This window comes from Gracilinanus agilis, chromosome 3, assembly GCF_016433145.1.
Source record: "Gracilinanus agilis isolate LMUSP501 chromosome 3, AgileGrace, whole genome shotgun sequence".
NCBI lineage: Eukaryota > Metazoa > Chordata > Mammalia > Didelphimorphia > Didelphidae > Gracilinanus > Gracilinanus agilis.
In genome coordinates this window covers 374,145,318-374,162,208 of record NC_058132.1, presented here as the reverse complement: position 1 = coordinate 374,162,208, position 16,891 = coordinate 374,145,318, and the positions used below count along the sequence as shown (strand labels likewise).

At 36.5% G+C, this 16,891-nt stretch overlaps 1 protein-coding gene across 1 annotated transcript in view; it reads left to right on the top strand.

Moving 5' to 3' along the window:
• Positions 1 to 16,891, top strand: part of MAP3K15 (mitogen-activated protein kinase kinase kinase 15) — a 131,415-nt gene that overhangs the window by 50,283 nt on the left and 64,241 nt on the right. Inside the window, exons 5-6 of the mRNA XM_044669206.1 lie at positions 9,098 to 9,266; positions 12,594 to 12,700. Coding sequence (XP_044525141.1) covers positions 9,098 to 9,266; positions 12,594 to 12,700 — 276 coding nt within the window. The remainder of the gene's footprint in view (positions 1 to 9,097; positions 9,267 to 12,593; positions 12,701 to 16,891) is intronic.

Sequence of the window (16,891 nt, the reverse complement as noted above, 5' to 3'; positions counted from 1 at the left end):
AAGAAAAATGATTTGTACTGTCTTTCCTAAGCACTAATGAAAATCCTGAGCGCTGGCAGCCTCAACCTGTAATACATTTTAGGAATGTGCTTGTAGCTAATTTGCCTTATTAACTCTCTGTAATCAGGTCTTTTGTTCTTAGCTTCCATTCTACACTGAGAATTGTTTCTGCTGCCTTTAAAGGGAAAAGAAGTTTGGGAAATGAAACCATTTAAAGGAAGCCATGTAGGGCCTTCAAAATAATTTCATATAGTGTCTTTGTATGATAGTATAATCATTTTGTGTTGCACTATTATATTGAACTTTGAAATATGAGGAAAAAATCTGTTATCTTTTTTCCTGACTTCTATATTTTTTCAGGGAAAATGCCTGCAAGTGACATCAAATGCAAGAGTTAAGCTAGGTTAGGAGTTCTTAACCTTTTTGTGCATGTTATGGTTCCTTTTGGCAGTCTGATAAATCTGTGGATCCCTTCCCGCCATAATGTCCAAATGCATAAAATAAAATACATAGAATTTTAAAGAAAACTAATGATATTAAAATTAATAAGTATTAACAATTATCAAAATATTAAAAAACAAGTTAATGGACCTCTGCCTATGAACTGTTTTTTCACTCCCTAAAAAAACCCTCTCTTCAGAGGATTACCATATTTCTTCAAAATATGCGTTAGATTGGGGGCAGCTAGGTGGCTCAGTGGATTGAGATCCAAGTGTAGAGATGGGCAATCCTGGGTTCAAATATGAACTCGGATACTTCTAGCTGTGTGACCCTGGGCAAATCATTTAACCCACCTTGCCTAGCCCTTACCTAGCCCTTACTGCTCTTCTGCCTTAGAACAAATATGTAGCATTGATTCTAAGGCAGAAAGTAGGATTTTTTATTAGATTAAAATGATTTTTCATCCCCACTTCAAGGATACGTGATTTCATCATTGTGGTTATTCCATTACATTCACAACCCGCTCTGGACCTTGAAAGATATCTTCATGAATTGCTTATATTTTAAAAAATTATTTTTTTTTCGATGAGCCTTTATGAGATGTGACCAGTCTTTGAGCAACAATCAAAGGTCAAACAAAACAACAACAAATCAATTGAACAGCAAAAAGGGTCAAACTCAAAGTCCTTCTAACCTTATAAGCTCTGCTAGAGTCTCTACTCATAGCCTTTGTTGAATCTAGGGTCATGTCCACACCTTGCCAAGACTTTAAATGAGGGTTCTTTTTTTCCATGGATATATTTACCTTGGAAACAAAAATATGAAAGAATAATCCTTGGAAACCCAAACATAAAGTATTTCTCTGTTTACAAACAATTTAAATTTATATATTATATTTATATGTTATATAATACATAAAATATAATACTTTTATAATCTATAATTTAGGCAGTAGTCATGATTTAAATGCCTACTAAATGGAAAATAAGTGCCCTCTCCAAGTCTACTGAGATGCTATTTTTTCTCTAATATCTCTTACCTATACAAGAGTTATATAAGTCCACCAGTTCCTTGAAATGAGAAATTTAACTAAAGAAATTACTTTATCCAGTGATTCATTGAGTATTGAATCCATCAGTATATCAAGAGAATTATGCAGCAGAAAATTATCTAAATAAAAAGATTTCCTTTTATAACTGTTTCTATTTGTACAAGTTATTGAGGTCCAGCATCACAAAACTGCTGTAGTAATGCCAAAGAGATTAATGTCTCTGTGCCTTGGTTTCCTTATTAGTCAAATAGAGAGGATTGAACTCAATGTAAGGTACCTTTCAGCATTAAATCTATGATAGAATGATCCTGTGATTTATGCAGTTATCAACAACTCCTAGACATGTGGTGGATAATAAACAAGGGTGTTCTCAGTGACCATTTGTACCTTAGAAACCTCATCTATGACAGCATCAAGGATACTGGTCAAGTAGAAAAGGAGCTGGACCTGTCACTTGAATGATGACAGTCTAAATGGTGCACAGGAAACTACCAAAAGAACAAATCCTCTACGACTTGGAAAAAATCCTCCATGGCAGATTTATGGGTGAGCTAGACTAGAATTTCACCTACCTCAGAAAGTCTTGACAAGGTCTCCAACTGCACTGATGGATTGAGTATCCACAATGATGAAGTCATGAATGTTGATCAAAAGGTAATTTTTAAAATGAGAACAGTATCTTATAAAGTAATATTTTACTCAGCACAAAAAATATGTTTCAGTTGTCTCTGATGTGCTTAGCCACTGAGCTAAGTGCTTAGTATAGTTTTATAGTATTACAGTCAAATAACCTTCTCATTTATTCTAATTCTTTTTCTCTGGAGATAAAGTGAACAGACCTAATGTTGCCCTGTATAACTTAATTGATTTAATCTACTTACCAGATTGGCTGTATTATTCATTTTAGAAATGCTAAGTATCTCTAAGTAATTATTTCCAAAGTAGAAAACTTATTTAAATCAACTACTTGTAATTACAGATATATTTATGATAGTGAAAGAATTATGTCATCTTTAAAGGTTTTGATTATTGGATGTTTGAGGAGGAACCATGAAGCAAAACTAGGTCAATAAAGATTTATTAAGCTTCTTTTAGGTGCAGAACACTGTGCTGGGGTTTGCAAAGACAAAAATGAAACAGGCCCAGTGCTCAAGAAGTTTTCATTCCACTGATGAATATTTAACAAGTAACTATAGTATGAGAGGGAGAGAGGGGCTGGGAGAAAGCAGAAGGGAAAGCAAAATGCAGAAAGTGAGAGGAAGAGAAAGCAGAGAGTGTGTATGCAAGATGGGGAAAACAGAAGAGTGAGGGAGAGAGATGAGAGAGAAAGAGAAAGAAAGAAAAAGAATGCATTCCAGGCACAGAGGTAGGTGGAATGGGAAGTCTGGTCAGTCAGTATGGCTGGGATATATGTATAGCACATGAAAGGGACTTAGATGGGTATAAGTCTGAAAAATGAGACTTTGGAGGACTTTAGATTCCAGGCCGAGGAGTTTCCATCTTACTCATAGACAAAGTAGGGAACTACAGACAACTTTTAAGACTCACTTATTGAGTTTTTGTCTTTCTTTTTTTAAAAAACTGGACCTCTGGTTTAATTAGTAGAGACTCCTAGGTGACTAGATGAGGAAATCCTCTCTCTAATGCAGATGATCACTTGTTTAGCAACTTATAGTCTTAGAGAGTTGTCTGAGGGACAGCTAGGTAGTGAAGGGGTAGAAAGCTGGGCCTGGAGTCAGGAAATCTCATCTTCCTGAGTTCATATCTGGCTTCCTTGCTGTGTGACCCTAGATGAGTCACAACCCTGTCTGCCTCAGTTTCCTCATCTGTAAGATGAGCTGGAGAAGGAAATGACAAATTGCTTCAGTATCTTTGCCAAGAAAATCCCAAATGGGGTCATGAAGAGATAGACAAAATTGAAAATGACAGAACAAAACAAAAGTTGCAGAAATGGTTCTGACTTGCCATGGTAGAGGAAGTTCCCTCACCTGGGAATTCCTATCAATTAAATCAGAAGTCTTGTCTTTCTCCTTTGCTTCTTAAAGTCATACATGCTGAATTTTAGAGCATAAGACTTGGCTCTTGGCTTGGAGTTGCTTGGCATTTTCACCAATGATTAGAAGAGAGTAGAGTACAACAATTTTGAATGATCAGGTCCGAATTAAAAGTGGCTTCAGTTAGTCTAAGTAACCATGACAAACTGAATTAGACTGGCATATTTAAAAGAGTGCTGGCATAGGAGTTGGGGACCTGAGTTCAAATCTTTCCTTTCATCTTACCTGGGTGACTTTGGGCCAATCACTTAACCTCTTGCTCCTTCTTCCACAAGATGAGGAATTTGAAGTAGATAGTCTTTGAAATCCCTATCAGTGCTAGATCTTTGAATGAAGTTTAGTAAGGTTATGCTAAAAAAAAAATATGTGTGTACACACACACACACATACATATATATATATATATATATATATATACACACACACACATATATGTAAATTAAGTAGTAATAGCTGTAGTGGGGGGGAAAAGAAGCCTCTGTGTGTGTATAATTCAGAATAAATGTGATTATGTCCTTCAGGTTGATGGAAATTCAGTAAATATTTTTCACTGAGGAAGCCTTACTCTGAGCCATTTTCTCGTTGTGGTTAAAGTTTGTGCAAAACCATTGGCTAGATTGAGAAACATGGAGTGACTGTGTGCCTTTGTGTATAATATGCTCATACCCCACTGAAATTCTTCTGTACATGAATCAGGTCCTCTCTAAAGCCCTGTTTCGAATTTTAGATATCAAACAACAATGACTTTTTTAAAGTGTAGAGAACTTGAATGAAGTTCAGTGGGAAGCTGCACATTGGACTTTCAAGGATGTCTCTATGTAATATAAGATAGTTTAGAGACTATGGTTTTAAATTGTAGAGCTGGAGATTTAGGTTAAATTTTTTTAAATACCCTAATTGGGAAAATATTAACAGATCTTCTGATGAATGTTCTTGATAGAACTTAGGCCATTTCTGAGCAAACAGCCTTTCTTCAATTCCTACCCCAGTGCTCCACTTTTCTTTCTAATTTGATCTTCCTTCTTTTTGTTCCTACTCTTGTTCACACAAACACATACTCTTGTTTTCCCTTTCCTTTAAAATTTTTTCCTTTCCTTTTTAAAAATTCTTTTCTCTTTCCTCTCATTTGCTTCAAATGGGGCATTTAAGCTGACTCTTGAAATAAGCCAGGGAATCTAGGAGGCATAAGGGAAGAAAGAGAAATTCCAGTCATGGAGGTCTTGCAAAACAAAAGCTTGAAGAGGGAGACGAAGCAGTAAACATGTGAAGAACAGCAAAGTAGGCCAATATGATTGGACCTTAGAGTAAATGGACCTTAAGTAAACTTAAGATTGGAAATACAAGAAGGACCCAAGTTGTGATGGACCTTAAATACTAAACAGAAGAGTTTATATTTGATTCTCTAGGTTATGGATAATAGGGAACTACCAGAATTTATTGGGGGGGGGATAATGTAGTCAGATCTTCTCATTAGGAAACTCATTGTTAGCTGAGTAAATATAAATTGGAGTGGGAGAACAGATTTGAGGCAGGGACTTCAATTAGGAATTTGTTGTAATGGTCCAGGTGAGAGGTGATCTATGAACCATGGATGTATGAGTGGAAAGGAGGCTATGTGAAGAAAGAAACAAGATTTTGTAACTGATTGAATATATGGGGAGTGTTCGTGAGTGTTAGTGAGAAGTTATTGTGAGGTTTCGAAGTTGAATGGTTTGGTGAGGGCAGTTAGGCAGCTCAGAAATTAGAGATCCAGGTCAAAAATGGTAGATCTTGGGTTCAAATCTGGCCTCAGACACTTCCTAGCTGTGTGCCATTGCCTAGCCTTTGCCCCACTGTTCTGCCTTAGAACCAATATGTAGTATTGATTCTGAAACAGAAGATAAGGGTTTCCCAAAAAATTGAATGGTTTGGGGGGATGATGGTACCGTCAATAGTAATAGAGAAGTTCAGAAGAGGGAATGATTTAAGGGTAAAAATAATACATTCTGTTTTGGACATACCAAGTTTGAAAAAGCTATGAGAATTGCTTTTTGAAATATTCACTAGGCCACTGGCAATGAAAGACTAGAGTTTAGAAGAGAGACAAAGGTTGGGATTACGTAGATTTGAGAATTATGTGCATAAAAATGGTAATTGAATCCATGGAGATTAATGAGATCATTAATCTAAAGAGAGAAAAGAGGAGATGGCCTAAGACATAGCTTTGAGGGATATCTATATTTAATGGGTATGATATGGTTAAAGATCCAGTAAAGGAGACTGAGGGATTATCAGCTAGTAAGAGGAAAACCAAGAGAAAGCAGAATCATGAAAACTCAAGTTGGAAAGAGTGGCATCAAATTCTGTGGAGCATTTACCTTTCTTTGCATCTTCAGTGCTTATCACAATGCCTGAAACATAGCACCTAAAAAATGCTTATTGACTAAGAAGAAGTTAGGAAGAATACTAATTGAGGAAAGATCATGCTATTTCATAGTTGAGCTCACTATTTATATTTTTGAAGAGACCACTTTTATTTGAATGATGAAGTCAGAGCCAAATTTCAGAGGGCTTAGGAATGAGAGGAGAAGAATAAAAGGGATGGAATATATACTGCTTTTTCAATGAGCTTATCTAAGAAGGGGAAGAGCGATATACAAAAATAAATAACAGGTATGATAGGTTTTAGTGAAGGGTTCTTTTTTAAAGGAAGGGGAAGACATGTATATGTTGGTAGACAGCACAAAGGAATCAGTAGATAGGAAGAGACTGAAGTTAGAAAGGGGGGAAGATGTTAGAGATGATAGGAGGAAGGAGAGAGAGAGGTTATCTTTGGCAAGAAGAAAGTCCACCTCTTCAACAGGGACTGGAATGAAAGAGGAGATTGTGGGGGATGATGTCAGACACTTGTGAGATGAGATGAGAAGAGGAAACACTTGGTGAATGATTTTAATTTTTTCTATGAAGTAGGAGGAAAGGTCCTCAGCTGAGAGGAAGGGGGAAAAGAATATGAGAGACTTGAGGAGAAAAAAAATTTAGAACAGTCATGGTGAATGGAATAGGATATTGATTATGGATGAATAGTGGGATTGCCTTGCTATAGTGAAGGCCCAATTGAAATTAATATGCATATTTATAATGGGCCCAATAAGTATAATTTTATTATTTCTTCCAGTTCCATTCCACAGCTTTTTAATAGAATAATGGTTTGGGGTTTGGCAGGTGTAATCAATGATAGAATCAGGATTCAAGAGCAGAAGACAGTGTAGAACTGAACTGGTTCACCAAACTTGAAATTGGGAAGGTAATGTAGACAGTGCAAGGGTGATGACCTAGCAAAGGTTTGAGGACTTGCAGAAACTGCAAGTCATGATGAAGATGAAGTATAGATTTGGGTAGAATAATATGGAAAACCAAAAAGTTATGATCTGGAAAATGCATTTTTTCTGTTCTTGAATGTAAAAGAGGAACATTTGTGGGTGATTGCAAAATCAAGAGTATGGGCCATCTCTATATAGCTGAGGTAGACTGAAAGAGCAGGTCATGAGAACTTACTAGATAAAGGAACTGGAAAGTTAGGGCACTTGAGGAAATACTATGCTAAAGTTCTCTATTATGAGATGAGGTGGAGAAGTACCTGTGATCCTGGCACTGAACATATTCTCTTTAGTGAATGTCCTGGGGGTCAGCAGATAATGGCTACAAGAACCTGTATCAGGTGATAAATCTTTATTCCTTGAATCTAAAGCAAGAGAAATTGCTTAAAAAGAGGAAGAATCTAGAAATAGCAGTGGGCAGCAAAGAGTATTTCTCTCTCTTGACCTGAAGAGAGGGAAATTGAGTGAAAATATCCCCAGAACAAGAAAGAATGACCAGGGGATACAGTGACATCCAGAATGGATTGGGTCTCAATGAGGATAGAAAATGGAAGAAGCAATACTAGTGGCATAAGATTAAAAGTTTTATTAGTTATGGAGCAGGTAAAAGGAGTGGGTAGATGTATGGTGGGACATTTCAGGAGTAAAGTTAAGGTGGTTGGGCAGCTGGGGAGGAAATTTTAATCTTCAGCTGTTGTGATTTCAGTTTCACTGGGACAGAAGAGAATCATTGAATGGGAGTGTGATAATCATTGGGTATGATTATACAGTCATGAGAAGGAGGCAAGAACTGTTGAATCCCAGGTGCCCATAGGGATTGCAAGTGCTTTGGGTCTCAAAGAGCCTCGAAACCTGCCTACAGGGCAGCCAGTCTTTTGACTTAGTTGGTCTTGGATAAAAAAGATGGGAGAGGCAAAGAGGAGCAGCCTCATAGCACCCAAGAGAAGATTTCCCCTGGAAATATAAGGAGGAGGAAGAAGGTGGTTTTAGGCTTTGGCAAGCCTCATGACATTACTTTTCTACTTCCCTATTGCCTTATAAATTCTTTGAGGTCAAGTACTATTTAATTTTTTTCTTTGTTTGCCTAGAACTTATGACTGGCACATCTCTGATGCATGATGAATACTTATTAGTTGGTTGGTTGTCTGATTCTTAACTGGAAAAAAGGATGATGTTATTGGTTGTGCTGATAAATCATGGGAAATTGGTCCTTGATTACCCTGATTGACCTTCACAATAAGGGGTTTTCAATATAGAAATTGTTTTTTTAAATAGAAGTTCTAATTTACTTTTATCATTTGGGAAGGCTTACTGGCTCAGTATTACTCTTATTTATAGAAAAAGAAATAGGTGTGTCTTTCATTGTTGCTCTTTCAAACTATGATAAGCTAATAAGATAAAACAGGTTGAATTGTACATTAAATCATATTTCCCTGAAGAAAAATACTATTTAGAATTTTTTCAAGGTTTTAATGCCCTGCTCATAGTTTCCTAACATTTGTCTCTCAATATCTGCTGCATGGGGACAGGAGGGTGGTTTAGGATTGAGAGCCAGGCTTAGAGATGGGAGGTCCTGGGTTCAAATTTGACCTTGTACCCTTTCTAACTGTGTGACCGTGGGCAAGTTGTTTAACCCCAATTGCTTAGTCCTTACTACTCTTCTGCCTTGGAACCAATACATTGTATTAAGTTCAAGACAGAAGGTAAGGTTTTTTTTAAAATCTTGCTGCTTATGGCATAAAGACCAGCATTTATTAAGTGTTTACCTAATATGTCAAGCACTTGTGTGACCCATAATTTGAGAATGAACAGGTTATTCTCCTTTATATTGTTATAATTATAGCTCACATTTATATGATGCTTTAAGGTTTGTTCAATAACTCTGTAAAGTTGCTTGCAAGTATTAATATTCCCTTTCACTGGTTGATAAAACTCGGGCTCTGAGAGATTGTTTAATTCCTACAATTGCACAGTATTTATCTGAGGTAGAATCTGAACCATGATCTTCTGAATCAGAGTACAGTAGTTTTGCCTTTGGGCTTCACTGCTTCCAAATTATGTCAGTCTTTCCTGGTGTACGTAACTCTAAAGGCTGAACTAAGGTCATGTTAACCCAGAACTTTTTCTTTGCCTTGCTACAGAAATTGGATCTTTATAAAGGCAAGTGTGACATTGATTTCCTTTTTCTCCATCAGTGCTTATTACAAGGAAACCTTGTTAAATGACATTCGGAAAGCCAGAGAAAAATATCAAGGTGATGAATTGGCAAAGGAACTGGCCAGAATTAAACTCCGTATGGATAATACTGAAGTCCTGACATCAGACATTGTCATTAACCTGCTATTATCATATCGTGATATCCAGGTAAAAACTGACCTGTTACTGATGAAGTCCTCTTTTGGGGCTGGCCAATCTTATTTGTTAATAGATGAGGAAATTTGGGTCCTAAGAGGCTGAGGGCCAGATGTAGTCTCTCATAGCAGAGAGCGGTAGAGGAGAGGATTTATTATTATAAGTTACCCTTGGAAGCAGCTTAGATAAGAGGTGATGGATGGTGTGTTTCTTGGAAGCTATTTGAGAGAAAGGACAAAACTAAGGAGGGGTAGAGGATTAGAGATCTTATAGCTGTTGGATATTTTTTATGGACATTTAAGCCCTATTTTGGTCATCTTAGCTCTTTTTATAGAAAGGGAAAATGTAATATATGTAATTGGGAATTAGTCAGTGGCTGTAGATCACCCTACACAGATCACACAGATGTTTTGTTGGGGACTATCAACAAAGAGGCCAAACCAAACTTGATATATGTCTTCAGGACAAGAAAAGGGAAAGAACCCTATTCTATATGGTTTTATGATACTGAATGATTTATTTTCCACATGTTGTCAGATTCAACATGATGTAGGAGAAAGAACTAAATTAATCAAATTGAATTCTTAAAAAATTCTCAGAAGAGATGTTGGGCTTTACCCTATGGTAAATCACTAAAGAGATTTATGACACAGAAAACCAAAAAGCACCTGAATTTGATGATCTTTAAGATACCTTCTAGATACCAAGTTCTCTGACATTCTATGACATTGTATAATTTGAATCTACTAATCCAAGAGTTGAGATAGTTTGTTTATATAGTATTCTATAAACTCCATGGTCATAGATATGTTTTAACCTGGGTAGTACCTACTGATTATACTTGACAATTGCCTCTGTCCATGGTGCTCATTTCCTTTATATTACTATGCTTTTTTTCACTATGGGCCCGTGCTCATGTTTTTTCCTATACTCCAGTTTCCCTTTTTTCTCTGTTGAATTATTATTCATTCCGTAAAATCCAATTCAAATACTACTATCCTAATGAAGACCTTCCATGATCACCCAATCATTACTTTTACCTTTCCAACCTTCTCAAAGCATTTTGTTTTCTACTTCTTAAATGTAGTTATTATGTTTCTTAGGCATCCTGATAATTTTCATATGTGCCAAATTTCTTTACCAGATTATAAGCTCTATCAGGGCTTATATGTCATATGTAAATTGTGTATCTCCCACAATCACTGTAGTCAGCATGAGTGAATGAATGAAAAAAAATATATTAAACCTTTACTATTGTGCCAGGCAGTTGGCTAAGTACTGAGAATACAGATACACAGGTAAGACAGTTCTTTGCTTCAATGAGCTTCTTTTTAATGGGAGAGATAGTGCATATAGGGATATGTTAGCCAGGGAGAGGTGTTTTGGGAAGACACGGGGATATTGGGTAAAGCCATAGAAGAACTGATTGATAGTAGCAATTAATTAGCAAATTAATTGAATAACTAGAAATTAGTGTGTATTTTATTCAGATACATAAGTACCTTTCTTTTGTACAAACTAAAATAAAAAGACAGGAAGATATAAGAGGAGATAAAAAGCAAGGATAAGTGGATGGGTGTTCACACAGCTGTAGAGGGAACAGCAAGAAGATAACCAGGGCAAAATGTGAATATGAAGCATGTCTAGGTCTGGCTAGTCCTAGTGGAACATGTGAATTTGAGATCCTGCATCAACCAGTCAGGAAAGTATGGGTCCCAGGATGAATAGAGTAGAACTGAGATTAAGTTTCCCAAGGCGTGATCATTAGGCATTAAGTAGCTTTTATGTTGGTGTAAAATTTTTAACTAAGAATATAAATGAAACATCGATTCTGGGTAGTGCACTTTTTAAGACTGGAGAATTCTCAAATTGAAAGGGAAAATGAGACACAGAAACATAATAGAGATATATTCAGCCAATTTAAATAATGGACACAATTTTAAGTCTTTGACACTAGTAAAGAAATATCTAAACAAATAAGAAAAAATATTGTATCATGACTTCTCCCTAAACCCTTCCTTCATTTTGCTATCAAAGTTTTTGTTTTGTTTCTCTTTGGCTTCTCCATTTGTGCTATCCACACCCAAATGTAACATTTTTTTCTCTTTTCCATAACACTGTTGGTGTAAACCCTTGGTTTATAGTAAAGCTAGTAGTTACTGGATTATATTAGGTTCTCCCTAGGTCTGGTGAGATTGAAAGGGTTAAGAAAGAGTAGAAAATTGGGATTCGGTTTTCTGAAATTTGGGGAAGCACTGATATGTAAAAACCTTGGTCCATACTATTTTTGCTTCTTGGTTATTAACAGTGATTCTAACCCTAAATGCAACAGTGGGAAGTTGGATTTTTAGCAATGGTACACCCAGTCTATAAAATCATAATGCTTTTTTATCTCATATAATCAATGGAAAATTGAACTTGCAAATCATTGATCTATATAGAGCTATAAAGGGATCAATGAGGCCAGCTAGTCTACTTTCCCTTTTTCAGATGAGGAAACTGAGACTCAAAGGTTGTGGTTTGCCTAAAGCCACTGGTGGGAAGGGGAAGGTGGAAATAGAACCAGAATTTGAATATAGGTTTTGTGTCTCAAAGCTCATTGCCTTTTCTATAATATCCAGTTGGTTTTTAAACTTGTCCCATAGCATTGGGGAGAATTGAATTGTATTCTCTTTGCTTGAGAAGTGGTCATAAATTTTCTCATATATTTATGCTCACCCCATTAGCATTTTTGCTCAATAATTGCGAGGCTTTTCTTGTACTCTTCCTTTTGTCTTTGGATCCATGTTTAATATATGGCAAGGAGCAAGAGTTTTCACTCCCTCCCCCATTTAATACCTTACGACTTGCCCTTTTTGCTGGTGTTAGGTGGCACAAGGGATAGAACACTGGGACTGAACTCAGGAAGACCTGAGTTCAGTTCCAGCCAAGGATCCTTACTAGCTATGGGACCCTATGCAAGTCACTTAACCTCTGTCTGCCTCAATTTCTTCAACTATAATATGGGAATAATAATAATAGGACCTAATTCCCAGTGTTATTGTGAGGATCCAATGAGAAAATATTTATAAAGTGCTTAGCCAAGTCCCTGGCACATAGGAGGTACTCGTTCCCTGTTTATTCCTCTTGCCAGATTTGCTTATTCAAGTAGAGATTAATTTTCTGACTTCTTACTTAGTGATACCAAAATAATTAAAAGTTTTAATCATGAAGTTCGACAAGTGAATTCATTGAGGTCCTTTAGTACCTAAAACAAACAAAATCTATCTCTAAAAATCAGTACCTTATAATAAATATCTGTTGTTTTTTCTTTCTTGCCTCATGGTGTTTGGATACTAGGACTATGATGCTATGGTAAAATTGGTAGAAACACTGGAGATGCTACCCACGTGTGATCTGGCTGATCAGCATAATATCAAGTTCCACTATGCCTTTGCACTAAACAGGTAAGAATTATCATTTATATGTGAAGTTTATAAAAGATGGTATCTGTGGGACTGTTCCCCTCAGATGTCAAATTTAGGTAACTGCTATCAGAAGTACAAGTTTTGGATTATTGTGTTTTTTCCCAAGCAGTTAAGAAATAAAACCATTTCTTATAGGAAAAATGCTTTTCTTAGCCCAGACTGGAGTAAGAGGAAGTGATTTATAGCCAAAGGAGGCACCTTCAAATGAAACAACCAGATAGCTTGAGTTGTATTTTTGTTTGACTTGGAGGCTTTTGAATCAAGTCACTACTGGGCCCTTGCCACAATGGCTATGAGAAGAGAGTACTATTTGACAGATTAGGAAACTAAGGCAAATAGGACTAAATGATTTAACCCAGGATCCTATAGCCTGAAAGCGTCTGAGGCCAGATTTGAACTTAGGACCTCTCCTGTCTCTAGGTCTGGTTCTCAATCCCCTGAGCCACCTAGCTATCCCTGTTTTATCATTCTTGCTCTCCCGAAGGGCTAGGCATTTGGGTTAAGTGACTTGCCCAGGGTCCCTTGGGCATGACTGAGGCAGATTTGAACTCGGGACCTCCTGACTCTAGACCTGGCGCACTAGCCACTGAGCCACTTAGCTGCCTTATGATAGTTCTTAATAAATACTCATTTCCTTCCTTCTACTAGAAATGTGTTAATGACCCTTATGAAAGGAAGACTTCAATTTAATTCAAAAAACATTTATTAAGTGTTTAATTGTGCCAGGCATGGTGCTAGATGGGGAAAAAAGAGCCAAGCATGAAATAATCCCTGCTTCTAAGGAGTTTATGTTATGTGAATAGAGTATAACATATACATAAAGAAAAAAATTATAATAGTCAGTAAACATTAATTAAGCCTTGTGTGCCATACATGGTGCTGAAGACTGAAGATCTAAAGATGGGCAGAAACTCAGACATTGTCCTCAAGGAGCTTGTTTTTGAATTAGAGAAAGAAAACATGCAAAGAATTATATATACAAGTATATGTGTATAAAAATATATATACAGACATGGCTATAATATGTGGGATTTGAGAGGAAAAGCATTAGCAGGAGTGAGTGAGGAGAAAACCCACCAGGAAAGACCTCCTACAGAAAGTGGGCTTTGAGTTGAGTTTTAGAGGAAGCCAAAAAGCAGAGGTGAGGAAGAGCAGTGTTCCAGTGAGGAGAGTCATGGAGATGGGATTTGGAATATCATGTTGAAGGAAAAGCAGGAAGGACATTGTTCCCTGTTCATGCAACGAATGGAGGAGAGAATAGAGCAAGACCAGAAAGGTAGGAAAGAATGAGGTTGTGAAAGGTTAAGGTAATTTAGAGGCGGGGGAAAGAGGAGGGAGATAAAGGAAGGTTTCAGAACCTTAAAGGCAGTTAAGGAATTCACAGAAGCAAAGTTGAGGAAGGAATGCTTTGAAGTCAGCAAATACATGGAAAAGGGAGATGGCTGGGAGAAACAGCTAGTAATCCCATTCAGTTGGAATATGAGTAAAGGGAGTAATGTGAAATAAGACAAGTTGAACCCAGATTTTTAAGGTCCTTAAATGCCAGGTTTAGGAATTTATCTTTGTGTAAAAGGTGCAAGGAATTTGTTTTTCTTCCAATTAAATTAAACATTTTAAAAAGCATACATATGAAAGGAATTGTGCTGGGAAAGCACTAGGAAATGGCAGTTTGCATTATAGGAAAAGAAGAACAAGTCCCTACTCTGAGTTTATATACTACTTTGATTATTTATCATGTACACAGATAAGTAAATCAAGATAATATGGGGAGAAAGAGAATACTGACTGCTGAGATGAGGAAGGGTTTCACCTGTGAGGCAGCTGCTGAGTCTTGAATGAGGTGAGGGATTCTAAGAGGCATACATTCAGGAGCAGTGTGTTCAGTCAATTATTAAGTGCTTGCTATGCACCAGGCACCATGCTAAGTAAGCAGTGGGGATCCAAAAAGAGGCAAAAGACAGTCCCTGTCTTCAGGGAGCTTATGGTCTAATGAAAGAGAAAATATGCAAGCAAACATATACAAGACAAGACAATATAAACAAGATCAATAGGAAGTAATTTTTAAAAGGAAGACAGAATTAAGAGAGCTTTATGAGGACTGTTTATGCAAAGGAACATAACTAGAGAAGGAAAAGATGAGTTTGGGGAACTTGGTAATCCAATTTGATTGGAATGAGAACTTTTCATGAGTTACTGTTGACCTTTAACTCATGTGAAATAGAGCAAAGCATAGTGATGAATTAATTAGCAAAGGTGACTAATAATGAATGATGTGTGACCCATGAATGCCAATGGTTTTATATTTGTGGCAGAGACCAGTTCAATCCTGTTTGTTTTTACTGTTAATGACTACTTTGCTGCTTCTAGCAGAACTTTCTTATCTCCCTGTTTCTTAAAATTTCCACTGAACTCAGCTATAATAAAGCAAGTGTTTGATTCTTCATAGTCTGAGGGTTCTGTATGAGTAAAATATATTGACTGTTTGTATAATGATCTCATTTTCATCCATAATGATGGCATTAGTAAGGTACAGCTAAGAGTCAGGGAGTTTTTAAGGAAGGATAATTTGAGAAAACTTTTTTAAAATCAGTCATTTCAAGTATCTGTGACATCTTCAGTCAGTAAGTAAGCATTTATTAAATGCCTGCTCTGCACCAAACACTTGAGGATACAAAGAGAGGTTTAAAAAAAAAAGAGTTGCTGATTTTGAGGAACTCAGTCTAATGGGAGAGAAAATAAGCCAACAACTATGTATAAGTAATCTACAAACAAGACAAAAAGGAAGTAGTTTACAGAGAGAAGGAACTAGAATAGAGAGGGATTGGGAGAGACTTTTTGTTGAAGGTAGATTTTTAGTTGGGATTTCAAGGAAGCCAGGGAAGAGACAGAAAAGAGGTGCTAGAGCATATCAAGCATAGAGAACAGCCAGAGAAGTCCAGCAAAAAAGTAGCAGAACAGCTAAGGGGTAATGAGGTCAACAGTGACTCCCAGAGAATGTTATTTATCATCAGAGGAAGAAATATTGGAATTGGATGGATGTGGATCAAAGCATGTTATCTTTCACATCAGTGTATTCATGGTTTTATTTGGCAATTTTCATTTTGTATGAGTATGCTCTTACAGCAATGACCAATGTGGAAGAATGTTTTGCATGATAATTAAAAATATTCTAAATTAAAATTTAAAAAATAGTGACTTCCAGAATAGTATATATTCCAGAATAATATACTCCATCATCAGAGCAAACTGGAAGTCCTGCAGAATCAGTGCCCTGAGCTATCACAGCCAAATGTATACCTTTGCCACATGCATTCATGTATCCCTCCAAAAGTATATGAACCTCACACCTGAGTCCTGACTCAACAGGTTCTTTATCTGTGTACTTTCCATCTATGTACTATCTTCTAAGAATTAATGGCTAGAAAACCTCTCTCCTTGACTAGAGCCTGACAGACCTTCTTTTAATACGTAGGAGGGGGTTATATAATACTGTATTTCAGCCAGATAAGCCAACCAAATAGCAGAAATCTCATAATACTGTTTATTCTTTTAATTATTATATTCAAGTGATGATTTGCAGGCCATAGTCCCAGAGAATTGTCTACTATAAAGTCATGAAATTTGTAAGACCCTTTACCCCCATTATATTCCTCATTATAAACCTATATCCCCCAAATCTCTTTTGAGGATTCTACCCAGAAAACTCTCATAGGAGCTGTGTAGAGGATGGGGAAAGGAATTCTAGCTAAGTCCCAAGATCTTCTTTTGATTGACTTGAAATAAAGTTAGAGCAAGATCAAAAGATCATGTAGAACATTTTGGGTATATTCCTTCCTTTATGTTTATCTGCCAACTACAAGACAACTTATACTCTCCCTAAACAAACCATTCACTGAAATTTACAAACCTAATTGGACATTATGATAATATGATGTTATCTAAAACTCCAATTTGTTTAATTTTTTAAATTGCAGTGTCAGAAGAGTTAAAGATTCAATTAATACTTGAAATGCATTTTTCAAGAGTTAGTCCACTATCAGAGAGATTTATGAATACAGTTTGTCATGTTTATATACCTTTTTTTTTTTGGTAAACCTACTTAACCCACCCAACCTATCTCTTCCCATTCATTTTCTTGTTTGTTTAAACCATTTTTACACAGTTCAAGTT